We start from the raw sequence: 13841 nt of genomic DNA, 5'->3' as shown, positions 1-13841 counted from the left end.
AGCCGTTCGCACTGTGTGTGTTGTGCCGCATTACACCAACTGGTAGAGATCTATCGGGAGCACATACAACAGGCGGTTACATGGCTGGGGCCAACCATACAAGTGAGAAGAAAGTTTAGCTCTTCACAAAGAGCAGAGTTCTCCTACTAGTGTAGCGAGCGCCCTTGTAGAATTACTGGCCAAATACATATCATCCATATCTGAAGGGTGCATTTCATCAGCTGGGAATCTAACAGAGAAAAACAGGTGGCATTTGGACGGTCTGTGATACAGCAGATTGTATGAACGATCCCCCAAACGGCAATTGCCATTACAATCAAACAAAGGCTTTTAACTAGTGATGAGCGAGCGTGCTCGTGTGCTAATAAAGTATCTTCGGCCTGCTCGACTACTGTGTTCGAGACCCCGCAGATGCATGTCTCACGGTTTTTCAACAGTCGCAATACATGCCGGAATTTTTAGGCAAGCCTTGCATGTGTTGCGGCTCTTGGACATGCTCGCTCATCTCTACTGTTAACAAGTGTTAGCCTTCCTAAACGACTGTGTATGAAGAAATAAATGAAACCCTGCGTACACAAAATAAAAAACAATCTGATGTGCTCCGCAACCTCACAATCACAGAACCATTATCGATGACAGTAGTATGAACAGTCTGTGGGAGCAGAACTCAAAGGGAAACTTTTACTTTGAATTGGAACCTGTCGGTGAAAAATGGGAAACCCTCTCTCAGTTAGTGGCATCACGTATTCCGCTTCACACGGAGCATTTTGCAAGCCCCTATGAATTACTATCAAGCACTGTACGCTAGCAAAATCCAAGTTTTAGTCTATGAGAATTAAATGAGAAGAAATATGTAGTCATCTGGCAGTAGGGTCAACCCTCCTAGGCCGTGTATATGGGCAGGTAGGTCATAGGAAGTGGAATATAATAATACCTTTATATCTGCGATCTGATGTCTCATTCCAGAGGAATGCACATTTTTCTTAATTTGTCAATGAGTTGTTCCAGGATACGGGCCGAACAAGTGTCTGCATGAGAATCTGCCTCAAGAATTTATTTTAAATGAAACGGGGCATTACCAATGTGAGACATGTAGATTAGGAGAGCGGACCGTCAGTCATTACATGTCTCACACTGGTAAAGCCCAGTTTGATTTAAAATTAGCGCTGGAGGCAGATTGTCAGGGAAGATCTATGTTCGGCCCATAGATCTGAAAAGCTCATTTACATATAAGAAAAATGTGGATTTCTCTGGAATAAGATATCAAGGCATCATTTTATTAAACTTCCTATGACCTACATACCCATATAGACGGTTTTGGGGGTTAATTCTACTGACAGGTTCCCTTTAAAGGTCTAACAGTGAAATTATTTCCAATATAAGACATCAGTATGACACATGATATGGGCCAATATAAGCAAAAGACAACTTTCTCCCCCAATTTACCTTGGTTCAGGTAGGACAATCTTCTTACTGGCCCTGGCTGCCGGGGTTGATTTGCTCTTCTCCATAGCCATTAGATAGCTGACATCGGCCAGCACGGCCTCTAGGTCCGCCATTTTTTTTTTTTTTCAAAATTTCCAAAGCCAATGTAAAAAAAAATAAATAAAATAAAAAAAACTACAACTAAAAAAGCAGCAGCAAGTCCTTAAAAGCCAATGTGATCCACAGAGAGATGGCAGTCCCAAGGTTCGATATTTATGATGTATTACATTAGAGTCATGACCTCATCACAATCCAAAACACTAAACGTCTATGTGCTATTAGGCTCCCGGCCTTATATACTTTGCAAAACAAATTATTCATTATATCTTTATCGTGAAAATAATTCCTTATTCAGTTGTGAATGGTGAAACTGAAAAGTTTTCTGGGGAAAAAAAAAAAAAAAAAAAAAAAAAAGTTGAAATAAAATAAAAAAAGAAAAAGAAAAAGAAAAATCCCGTTGAGTACTGACTGATGGCGAGGAAATCCAGAGTTGTCATTTAGCACCAGCAACCAGAGCTAATCAGTTTCTGATTAACTCCTTCATGGAGGGTTTCCCCCGATGTATGTTCCATGCAGTCAATAGTCAGAGCACATGCAATGTGGGCTCTCAGGGCTGAGCGCAGCACCGTGTGGCTTCAGGAGACATCAGGCAGTTTTGCTTACAAGATGCCTTTCAATTCCTGCTTCGACATTGCAGATTTGATCGCGCTTAGTGGCGCACACCCATGCCCACCAGGTGAGGCCGCTTTGGCGGTGGAACCCTCCTATAATTAAAGGAGCCCGCGTGCACAAAGTGGAGAAATATACACATATAAAGCATAATGCAGGAAACAAGGATTGGCTCTTCTGCTGCAATGGCAGACACTACAAAGCGCCTCCTTCATAGCATTAATAGCAACCATGTATCCAGGCTACATACAAGACAATGGCGGAACGGCACCCGCTACATTAAAATAAAAACCCCTTAGCAGTAGCACAGAGCTCTGGGAGCACAGTGTCCGCTTCCCTCTGCAGTGGTGGGGAACAGCTGGTTTCGCCCTTGTGAAGAACTAACAAGTGGGGCCACAGAACAGCTGGGGTCTCCAGAATGACCTCTAGATGTAAGGCAGTGGGTATGTTGTTCCTAATGTGCAAAGGGCTCCCTTCCTCCAGTGCTGACAGCCTCCTCTCCTTGTGTGCAGGGCTGTATTACCATGAGCAGAGAAGCTGTGATGTCTGTTACTTCCTCTCCTGTGTGATAGCAGAGAGGACGGCAGGGAAAACCTGGTGCCGGATCCTCTCCCTGTGCCGGAGCCAGCCTCACATACTATACAAATGGAGGCAGCACCACACTGGCAGGCACCGGTGTACAGCAATGGCTAGCTGGGAAGGTATTCTCATACTAGTTGCTTATCAAGCAGTGCAAGGCGCTTTTTGATTCCCTTTTATATCGATTACTGTCCCGTTTTAACAGCGTATATATCACAGAACTACATCACTATTCAATATGCACTGTGGCACTGGAGGGTAGTGCGACCAGTGTACCATCCCAGATGCCCCCATTGGCAGTGCCAGAGGCAATGATCATTGTGTCACCCATGCTCGGCTTCACACACACATCCGTGACGCAAGGATCAGCTGCGAGTCTCCAGAACCGAACTCAACAGCCTTATAGGCGTATATGCGGCTGTCAAGTTCGGATCAGGTTCCCTGGTTGGTTAATGAACCCTCTGATGTGTAATTCCGAACGAATACGAAGGAAATCCTGAAAGCACAAACCTATTCGGCATGAGAAAAAAAGGCAGCATGCTGCGAGTTGCTGCATGAATCGGATCGCACATGTCGATTCAAGTCTATGGGTGCGTGAAGAACATCGGACTGCAGTTGGAGGACATCTAAGTGCAGTCCAATTTTGGTGGACTCAAATAATGGAGAAATCTCGTTCTCTATCTTCTCCTGTGCTCCGATTCATCAGAGAGACTCGGATCACAATAAGCCGAGACTTGGATAACAGTTTGAGCAAAGTGTCATTACCACAATTGATCTAATGCTTTCACATAACAGGCATAATACGCTGTAGTAGAAAATCATTAGCGAAGCAATCAAATTAAGAATTAGGTTGTATCAACTATAAGACTTAACGAAACAAAAAAAATATGCTAGGGGTCATAATTTTAGAGAACCAATAATTCTTTTAAAAGGGAACCTGACAGCAGCTTTCACCATGCTGCCATATACCCTATATTTGAGCACTGGATCTGCATAAATGTTTGTAATTATTTCAAAAGTTACGTTTTAAAATACACGGACTGCTGCTCCAACAAGGGCACTGAAGGCGGCCCAAAAGCTTGGTTTCTCTACTGAATGCTCTCCAGCTCTTCCTTCTCTGCACTTATTTGATGGCTGACTAGAGCCCACCACAGCCATCATTCAGAGTTAGTGCCCATCTCCAATCCACCTTTGGGCGCGCCAGTCACTACTTGGAAGTAAATGTATGCAGATCTGCAGTTCCCCTGAGGGCAATTCCAACTTCAAAACATTTTGTGGACTCAATCACGTCAAAGGCCTCTAAATAGTGGAAAGGACCAGATACAGGATACCTACCAGACCATCCATACACAGGGAACAATCATCGTGAATTTATGCAGCAACTATCAACCCTGTGTTAGCATGGGTTCAAGAAACCTTCGCTAACTAGACTATCGTCCACACCGCTCAGCCTTCATGTCTTAACATGTCAGAATACTATCTAGCACACGTCTAGGATCACCACTGAAGCCGATCTCCTGCTCCTCAGACATATATGCAGCATTACATTCCACCTGTCCATAGATACCGGTCCATGTTGCGTTCAGTGGACACGTCAAAATGACGCACGCGGACACATCCGCATACAACGCATGTCCCTGTGTACACAATGTTAAAGATAGGTACGCAGGATGCATGCGGAAGTAGGCGGAGCTTAAGGAAAGAAGTCCGCAGCACCACGCTAATGTGAACCTAGCCTAAAACGGCGCACTGTTATCCTTGTTATGATGGAGCTCCAGTGACCATACCCAACCGCTGCTCCATTCACCGTACGAAGGTCTAGACCTCTGTGCCGCTTTGTGTACACACCCATATAGTGAAGGCATAGAGGGGAGCTGAGAACAGTAAAACCTACACTTTTTTACTACGGTCACAGAATTACTATATGGACGTGGGCCTGTGAACACACTAACAGGTCTTTACAGCTCGTGACACATGCAGAAAATAGGATCACTTTGTAAAGTTTTGTATATTCCTCCTAGTGGGTGGAAATGATCCTCCTGCCATCTCCATAGCCACATGAGCTCCAGAGCCGGGCCATGGAGCAAAAGCACCCACTACAGGCATGTGGCTCTTTGTTTCTTGTATCCAGCTGGCTAGCCTGGTGCATGCATATTGCCTTCTTGGCAAAGAGATGGCACTAAAATGCACACTATGAAGAAGGCAAGGAGGCAGAGGCATGCTGGGAAACCTTGACTATTTAACATATACTACCTACTATACCTAAACAGTGCTTGATGACAGCAGTATTCCCTATTGGTCTTCACCCGGATAATGCAATGGGAAAATTGCTCAGAAATGGCTTGATGAAAATTTTGCAGGAAAAATGAGAAATTGTTGGTCAACTTTTAACCCTTATAACATCCTAGCAAAAAAAAATAATTATGTTTCCAAAATTGTGCTGATGTAAAGTAGACAAGTGGGAAATGTTATTTATTAACAATTTTGAATGGCATAATTCTGATTTAAGAGCACAGAAATTACAAGTTTGAAAATTGCAAGTCATAAGGTAGAAATGTTACCACTATCATGGAGTACAATATGTCACAAAAAAAGAATCACCGGGATCTGTTGAAGTGTTCGGGAGTCATTACCTCATAAAGTGACAGTGGTCAGAATTGTAAAAACTGGCCTGGTAACTAAGGGTTTAAAGCCTCTACTGCTAATGTCTTGGTTTAAATAACACAAGTCACCTGCAAAGGATTTATGGGGTCTCTGCCACAATGGGTCAAAGCGGTTTTGGTGGCATAAGGGGAACCTATACAACATTAAGCGAGTAGTACTAATTTTTTGGTTGATTGTTTGTGACTGATCTTAAAGTTTCTTCATGTGAAACAGGAAATAAAGATTATCTCACATTGGATAGAGGAAGGCCATTTGTATACGGCCACGTCTACTGTTGAGAAAAATTCTGATTTAGAAAAATATGATCTAATATAAGCATGGCCACGTTTCCCTCAGGAGCATGCATCTAATAGCGGCAGACCACGTAGCCACCAAGGGGCCCCTGTATTGGTGGGCGGAACCAGCGCCAGCTCTGGGCACCCCCCACCAGGCATCGCACATTCAACTGGATAGGCATCTAGGAGACATCCGCTCCCTCCCTCGTCATGCTCCTCGGAGTCTGACATCTCAGCCAGCAGGTGTGAAGTCACGTAATTGAGCCAAGCTATGGTGAGTAGAGCTGCTGGGGAGACCGGAGCAGTGGGGGAATGGGGAGTATTTTTTTTTTTTTTTTTTTTTTTTTTTTAAATCAGCGAGTACGTTATGGTGGCCACAATACTGTATGGAGGTCTATGGGGTGAGCATTATACTATATGTACTATGGAGGACTATGGGGGGGGGGGGGGGGTGTATTATACTATATGTACTATGAAGGACTATGGGGGGTGTATTTTATTATATGGAGGCCTACGTGGGGTCACTATACTGTATGGAGGGCTATTATACTGTACATGAGCAATTACACAGTGTCAAGGTTTGTATGGGGGTCCGTCATAGTGTGGAGGGCTGTGTGGAGGCCATTATACTGTTTGTAGAGCAGCGTGGAGGCCAATTATACTGTTTGAGTGGCTGTGTGGGGATCTGTATGTATGTGTTCCATCCATGCATGTGTCGGTATGTGCTCTGTGTATACATGTAGCTGCTCTACGTGTATATACAGTACGAGTGTGTCACATGCAGTTGATGTACACTTGTGTGTCACATACTGTGTGTTTCCCATCCACATATATAAAAACCGAAAGCACAGATGGGAATCAATAGATGTAAACATTAGCTACCCCCAATGAATTATAAAAATGCTGCCTATTCATCGGGTGATTGGATTGTTTATGTCAGAACAATAATCCATCGCCCGATGCAAACTGCAGATAGGCTGCTGATAACATGATACTGCATGGGCACAGACTGATCTACTAGTGATCCTTCTGTGCCCAACATTTTTCCTCCGGTCGGGAAACAAGCGTCAAATAAAGTCAATATTTTCGATAACACTCATTCAACGGCCTGAATTCAGGGCATGTAAATGCAATGTAATTGTTTCTGCGTGATGGTGCAATATGTTAGCATTTGGGGTCCGACTTTGTCTAACCATCCCTGAATATAAGGCATGTGATGGACCATGCAATGATTTGGGTTTTTTCCCCCCATACACCCACTATATTAAAATACAAGGGGGAATGCACGCTACTATAGGAGGTACATCTCGTCGATCTGAGTACACTTGCTTTTATAAGCCTTAGCTAAATCAGATATGATGTCTGCCTACTGTTTATAACAATTATGCAATATTACAGAAAAACAAAAGCTGCCCATGTACAGTAGTGCTGGCTTTAAAGGGGTTGTGATCAGCATGTAGTATACATTGAGCCCACTCAGATGACTAAGAGACCCCAGCAGTGGACCTTGTGTCTACATGTCTAAGTAATCAAGAATTATTAAAAAGTCATGTACTGTCACTGGTTCTGAACAAAATAAAGCAAAATAAAAATTGTTTTTTCTTTCCCCAAGATCTGCTTAGAAAATGAAAGCAAACAATTGAAAGCCAGCCACAATATGGTCTTAGCCCCGTATTCATACGTGCGGTCAGTGCTGTGCGTCCCTATGGGAGCCCCGTGCTATTGCTCTCTGGATGTAAGCACATTACATGCAGGGTAACGGCCGAGTTCCTGTCACACGGAGACAGTTCCTGTAAGAACGGAGACAACTTTTATCTGATGTGAAGTGACAGGAAAGTAGAAGCAATTGCGTCCATTACATACGTACATACTAGGTCACATTAACAATAGGACACATGACGTCGATTGGTTGTTTTCATAAGACTTCTTAAAAATTAAATATTTCTACATAGAAATTCCATTGCCAAGATAGGAGCCTCAGAGTATACATTCACAACAGACTGGATTATTGGGCCATGTTCACACAAGGCTTAAAGCCTGGGATTTTTGCTGCAAACTGCAGAACAATTGCAATGCCCAGAACAATAGTGTGGATGGGGTTTCTGCCATGTATGAATAAATGAACAATTTACACAGATACAAAACCTTGCCAATGTTCAGGACTAGTGCTCTAGAAACCCTTATGGTCTAAAGTGGCGGAAGTTCGATAGGGAACAAGGTTGCATGTGCCCTTAATACACCCTGTATAGGCCATCTGTATCTTCATCAGGGTTGACCATCCGTTTTTTTGACGAGAAAGAGACAGAGAAAGAGACAGAGAAAGAGACAGAGAAAGAGACTTTTTTTTTGTCCGGCAACCAGAAAGAATTTCGGGTTAAATCAGTGTCTGGAGGATCTGCCAGAGAAAAAAACGTTGCAAGCTCCGTTTTCAAAACTTTGAGGATGGTGACGGACAGCAACTTTTGGCGGATCCGCAAAAAAAACGGATGCAACGGACAGCAATCCGTCACAATCCGCCTATAATGAAAGTCAATGGGGAAAAAAACGGATCCTCAAAAGAAAATTGCGGATCCGTTTTTTTTCAAAACCTGGCGGATTGTGACTGATTGTAAAAAACTGAAGTGTGAAAGAGGCCTTAGCATCCATGTCTCCAAGGAAGAATAGTTCAGCAAGTCAGATTCTTGTAATTAATTTACATGGAATCTAAGAGAAGGGGGGGAAAAATGGGCCATGTAACTGAATTAGGGGTTCATACAACTGAAAGGTTGTACGGAGCCATTTTACTGGATCAGACAACAGATCAGGCGAAATGCATAGTTTATGACAAAAGGGCAAAATACAAATATCATACTGGTTTAAAGAATATACGGTAATGGTTCTGAGGGATTTCAGTTAGATTTCCATATACTAAGGCAGGACACAACTGGGGCTCTGTTCACATCTGCCTCAGAGGCTCCATTCAGCACAAATCATATGTACATTATATACACACACACACACACACATACAAACATCATACATATATTATATATACATACACATCACACACGCAGTACATACACACGATAGCTGGCTAGTTACAATAGTTAGCTATGGCAGGTTTCCTCATTCCATAGGCAGCTGTATTTCTGGTGGCACATCAGCCGGCTGCTACCAAAAGACGTTCTCCCTCGTACAGAGGCCTTAGCAGGTTCTGCAGAATTCTTCCTTTTGTGGTGAGTTTTGCCGCTCTAGGCCCTTCTTCCAACAAGCCCAGCTCCATCTCTCCATCGCATGTTACTCAGAAGAGAAATTAGGGGTCCTTAATTCCATCAACAACCAGGCAGAGGTCAGATCGTTGGCACAGTACGAGACATTTTTTATCAATTCAAGGGCTGGCCAATATTTTCATTAGACAATGAAGGGATCAATGGAACGTCTTTCTCCAGCCGCCTATTCACAAGCAACATGCTGTGCAGCCACCTGCAGATGAGAGGGCTACATCTGCAATACACTGGAAACACAGGGCTGGGCCTATGAGGACCATACCCTATTATTGCTGTGACCAAATGATCAAAAAATAAAAAAAGGTCACTGGGATGCATTTATGGTAACTACAATAGGTACAGAGTTTTCCCATTACAACAGTGGCAAAGAATGAACACCTTTTTTTTTTTTTTTTTTTTTAGGAAGTTTCATTCCAAATGTAGCAAATATTTACGTGTTATTGTGATCTTCAATTTGAAGAAAAATGAATAGTTAGGGTATGTGCAGAGGATCAGTGAATGCTGCAGGTGAGACGCTGCGTACTTGCACAGAGTCCAACCCGCAGCGTCCAGATGTTACAGCGTAGTGGATGGCATTTCAAGAAATCTCATGTCCACTATGCTTCCACAGACTCCGGCGGAGATTGACATGTGGCGCATCTTTCCAGACCACATAATGTCTATTTCTCTTGCGGAGACACGAGCCTCCACCAGAGAAATGTGACCCTAAGGGTATGTGTCCACGGCGCTTAGGACGGAGCAAAAACCCCGCTCTGCCCAAAGCTCCGCCCCATGATGTACGAGCGGTGACACCGCATGTGCTCATTGAACACATCTGGAATCACCGCATCGTATCCATAGACTGGGTTATTCATCTTGCGGAGACTGAGCGTCTCTGCAAGATAAATCGACATGCTGCGGTCTGGAAAGACGCGCCACATGTGCGTATACGCAGGGCCGCCAGATGCGGCCCTGCATGCATAGTGGAGATGGGATTTCATAAAATCTCCTCCACTATGCTGTAACATCTGGACGCTGTGGATTGGACGCGTCCAATCCGCAGCAAATCCTAATGTAATCCGGCTAGTGGAAACATACCCTAATACAGCAGGAAGAAGGGAGGAAACCAAATTCTCTGCAACCCATCAGATCCATCTCCACTACTGGCCGATGATCCAGGCTGGGACCCTCCACCACCTCACTTTATTATGCCATTATCACCGCTCAGAAGTTAGGACATTAGACACACACATATTATCATTTCTACAATACAATAATATTGATGCCAAAAACTGACAAAATACTGTATGGATAGGTTTCTATGTGAATTACGGTGTCCACAGCGACAAATCACCAAAAACGATGAAATCCGTAACATAAATGGACATGTAGGCTACGATCCCACGATCAGCTTTTGACACTGCAGAATTTCTGCACCTATTATTCAAATTAGGTTACTTGCGTTTTTTCATGCTGCATTTTTGTGTCTCTATTTTTGTGTGCCATTCTTTAAATAAAGCAGCATTACTTTTTAAACTTACTGGTTTTCCGCTTTGACAAAACTTTATTAATATACCTAGGTGTGGATTAAATACATTTTTTATGCATTTCCGCTGCAGAAACGCATGCATGTTTTTTTTACATGGTGGATCTTCCGCATTTAATGCAAGTCTATGGGGAAAATCCACACAGAAAACGTGGTGTACTCGCAAGAGAAATTGACATAATGCGGTATATGAAACCCGCACCGCAGGTCAGTTTACAGAGTAAAATAAAAGCACAGTGGGTGTGAGGTTTCTATAAATCCCATCCGCTGTGCTAGAACCGTAAGACGCTGCGTTTTTGAAGCAGCAAAATGCACCAAAAGCTCAAGGTGGAAACGAAGCCTTAGGGTATGTGCACACGATCGGTAAACGCTGCGGGTTGGAGGTTGCGTACTTGTGCAACATCCAACCCACAGCAGCCAGATGTTACAGCATAGTGGATGGAAATCCCATGCCCATTATGCGTGCACAGATATCTGCGGGGACGGACATGCGGCACGTCTCTCCAGACCGCAGCATGTCAATTCAAGAGACATTTCACCAATGGAATGTATTGGACACGGTGAATCCGCACATTACAGTGAGCACAGATGATTCACCTGCGATCAATAGACGGCAGCGATTTGGACACAGGAGACATGCGCTACGTCCAAACCGCTGCCAGTTCCAGATCGTTTGCATCTACCCTAACAGACTAAATCTGCAACGACAATTAATTTACACCGGGCGATTTCTTTGCAGTGCGAGGATGAGATTTCACAAAATCTGATCCACCATCCCAGTACTGTAAAGCCAGCGTCACACATGGGACATTCACAGTCCTAGTAAGTACTGACCGTGATAAATGGACTGGCCGAGGGTCTCCTGAACCAAACTGCCTCATAGGCATATCTGAGATAAAGAGACAATAAGCCAGTCCATACATTTCAGAACTTACTTAGACTGGGAACGACTTAGGGTCGGTGCACACGGTCAGTAAACGCTGCGGGTTGGACGTTGCGTACTTGTGCGGCATCCAGATGTTACAGCATAGTGGATAGGATTTCAAGAAATGCCATGTCCACTATGCGTCCACCTACGCTCGCGGCTCACCCGTGGAGACGGACATGTGGCCCATCTTTCCAGACCGCAGCATGTCAGTTTATCTTGCGGAGACGCTTGCCTCAAAGTCACCCATACAATGTATGGGACGCGGTGAATCCGGACGGTTCAATGAACAGATGCGGATTCACCTGCATTCAATAGACGGCAGTGCTTTGGATGGAGCGGATATGTGCTATGTCCAAAGTGCTGCTGATTCCTTAGGGGCAGCCAGTCTAATACACAGATCTAACTAGCTAGGCGATTGAATGTTTTAGAAGCCAGGTTATAGGAATTTCCAAAAGGACAGGCCGCAGCAGAAAATTAGATGAAATTGGCTTGCCAACTCCTGAGATTTCTCTACTGCTGCTTACATGTATGGTCACCGTGATATATACATAGTACTTTACCTAAATTTTATTTAAAAATCTTACCGTACATGATGCCTCCATCAGATTTTGAGCTCATTCACAACCGCCGGGGTGATGGAAGTGCTGCCCCCCAATGCCACCCTCACCTGTCCCCCAATTTACCTCGGTTCAGGTAGGACAATCTTCTTACTGGCCCTGGCTGCCGGGGTCGACTTGCTCTTCTCCATAGCCATTAGATAGCTTACATCCGCCAGCACTGCCTCTAGGTCCGCCATGCTTGCAGATAGTTGATGTTACAGATCCGCCAAAACTTAACCACACAGTTTCTAGTGGTCGGTAAGTCACGTAGCAGCACAAACGTCAAAATATCCAGAAAAAAAACACAAATAAATTAAAAATAAAAATTCCTCTTTCCAATTTGTAAAATCTAAACACTGCCACTTCCAGGGAAGATCAGGCCCAGCGAGGACAGGAAAGTAAAAGCAATAACAGGGGGTCTAACAGTAATCTGGGGGTTCCCTACTAGGATCCACAGCGACAAAGGTACATACAGAAATGGGCACAATGGATCTTCACGTGAAGGGGAATCCAGTTTGGGCTCACCTGCAGCCAATATGTGCCAGTCTGTATGGAGCCTGTCACTGCAATCTAGGCTCTGCATGCAGTGGGCATAGCACTGTATGGCTGCTGAGGAGATCAGGCGACTGTTCCCAGACGATGCCTAGCAATAGCAAGAAGCCCTCTGGCCAACATGGTGCAGATTGTGTGGCACAGCAACGGCACAATGTCTTATATTCCCAGGGCTCGGCTTCCATACAGCTCTGACATCCACGGACTGCTGAGTGTAAGCGCCACCATGACACAGGGAAGCAGGGGAAGTGTCTGCAGCAATGGCAGTCACCACAATGTGCTGCTTCCTCTTCCAGCAGCCTCCATTGCTGAACGTGGGCACGGAGCAGCAGATCAGGGGGATTGTGACAGAACAAAGCCGCCTCAATTCATTCCAGGAGAAAATCCGCCACCATAGAGGAAAATCCCATGGAAGGGGCAACAGCTGCTCTCCCACCCCACACACCTCCAGCGGCCACTGTGCACAGGGCTCTCTTCCTCCAGTGCTGACAGCCTCCTCTCCTTGTGTGCAGGGCTGTATTACCATGAGCAGAGAAGCTGTGATGTCTGTTACTTCCTCTCCTGTGTGTGATAGCAGAGAGGACTGGCGGGAAACCCTGGTGCCGGATCCTCTCCCTGTGCCGGAGCCGGAGCCAGCCTCTGTGCTCACGGTACTGAAGTTGGTTTCTTATTCGCAGAAATTGCTCTTTTTGTACGTTTAATAATGAACAAAAACTATAATAGTCGTAAAAACAATGCCCCAAGGTGCCCTGAGGTAAACGCGCTTGAAAACTGCTACACAAAATATACAATTGCCACAAATATGAGAAAATAGTCGCAGAAATCGCTCTTTTTGCAGGTTTAATAATGAGCAAAAATTATAATATTCATAAAAAAACAATGCCCCAAGGTGCCTTGAGGTAAACGCGCTTGAAAACTGCTACACAAAATATACAATTGCCACAAATATGAGAAAATAGTCGCAGAAATCGCTCTTTTTGCAGGTTTAATAATGAGCAAAAATTATAATATTCATAAAAAAACAATGCCCCAAGGTGCCTTGAGGTAAACGCGCTTGAAAACTGCTACACAAAATATACAATTGCCAGAAATATGAGCAATTAGTCGCAGAAATTGCTCTTTTTGTACATTTAATAATGAGCAAAAATTATAATAGACATAAAAACAATGCCCCGAGGTGCCCTGAGGTAAACGCGCTTGAAAACTGCTACACAAAATATACAATTGCCACAGAAATGGGCATTAAAGTGGGTATTAGTTATAGAACTAATTTTTGGGGGGCCATTTTTCTCACACTGC

At 44.2% G+C, this 13841-nt stretch overlaps 1 protein-coding gene across 3 annotated transcripts in view; it reads right to left on the bottom strand.

Annotated features, from left to right (window-relative positions):
- The window catches only part of GRK3 (G protein-coupled receptor kinase 3), a 368299-nt gene extending 355122 nt beyond the window's left edge, over positions 1 to 13177 (bottom strand). For 2 of the 3 annotated variants that reach the window (XM_073582658.1, XM_073582660.1), the window contains exon 1: positions 12075 to 13177. In XM_073582658.1, coding sequence (XP_073438759.1) covers positions 12075 to 12187 — 113 coding nt within the window. In that variant the 5' untranslated portion in view covers positions 12188 to 13177. Of the gene's footprint in view, positions 1 to 1446; positions 3584 to 12074 lie in introns of those variants that run through there. The other variant, XM_073582659.1, reaches the window with a different exon arrangement.
- Between the last annotated feature and the right edge of the window lie 664 nt (positions 13178 to 13841).

Source organism: Dendrobates tinctorius, unplaced genomic scaffold (genome assembly GCF_039654945.1).
Source record: "Dendrobates tinctorius isolate UK_male_01 unplaced genomic scaffold, ASM3965494v1 ptg000073l, whole genome shotgun sequence".
Taxonomy (NCBI): domain Eukaryota; kingdom Metazoa; phylum Chordata; class Amphibia; order Anura; family Dendrobatidae; genus Dendrobates; species Dendrobates tinctorius.
The sequence above is the reverse complement of the archived record's forward strand: the minus strand, read 5'-3'. Positions and strand labels throughout refer to the sequence as shown.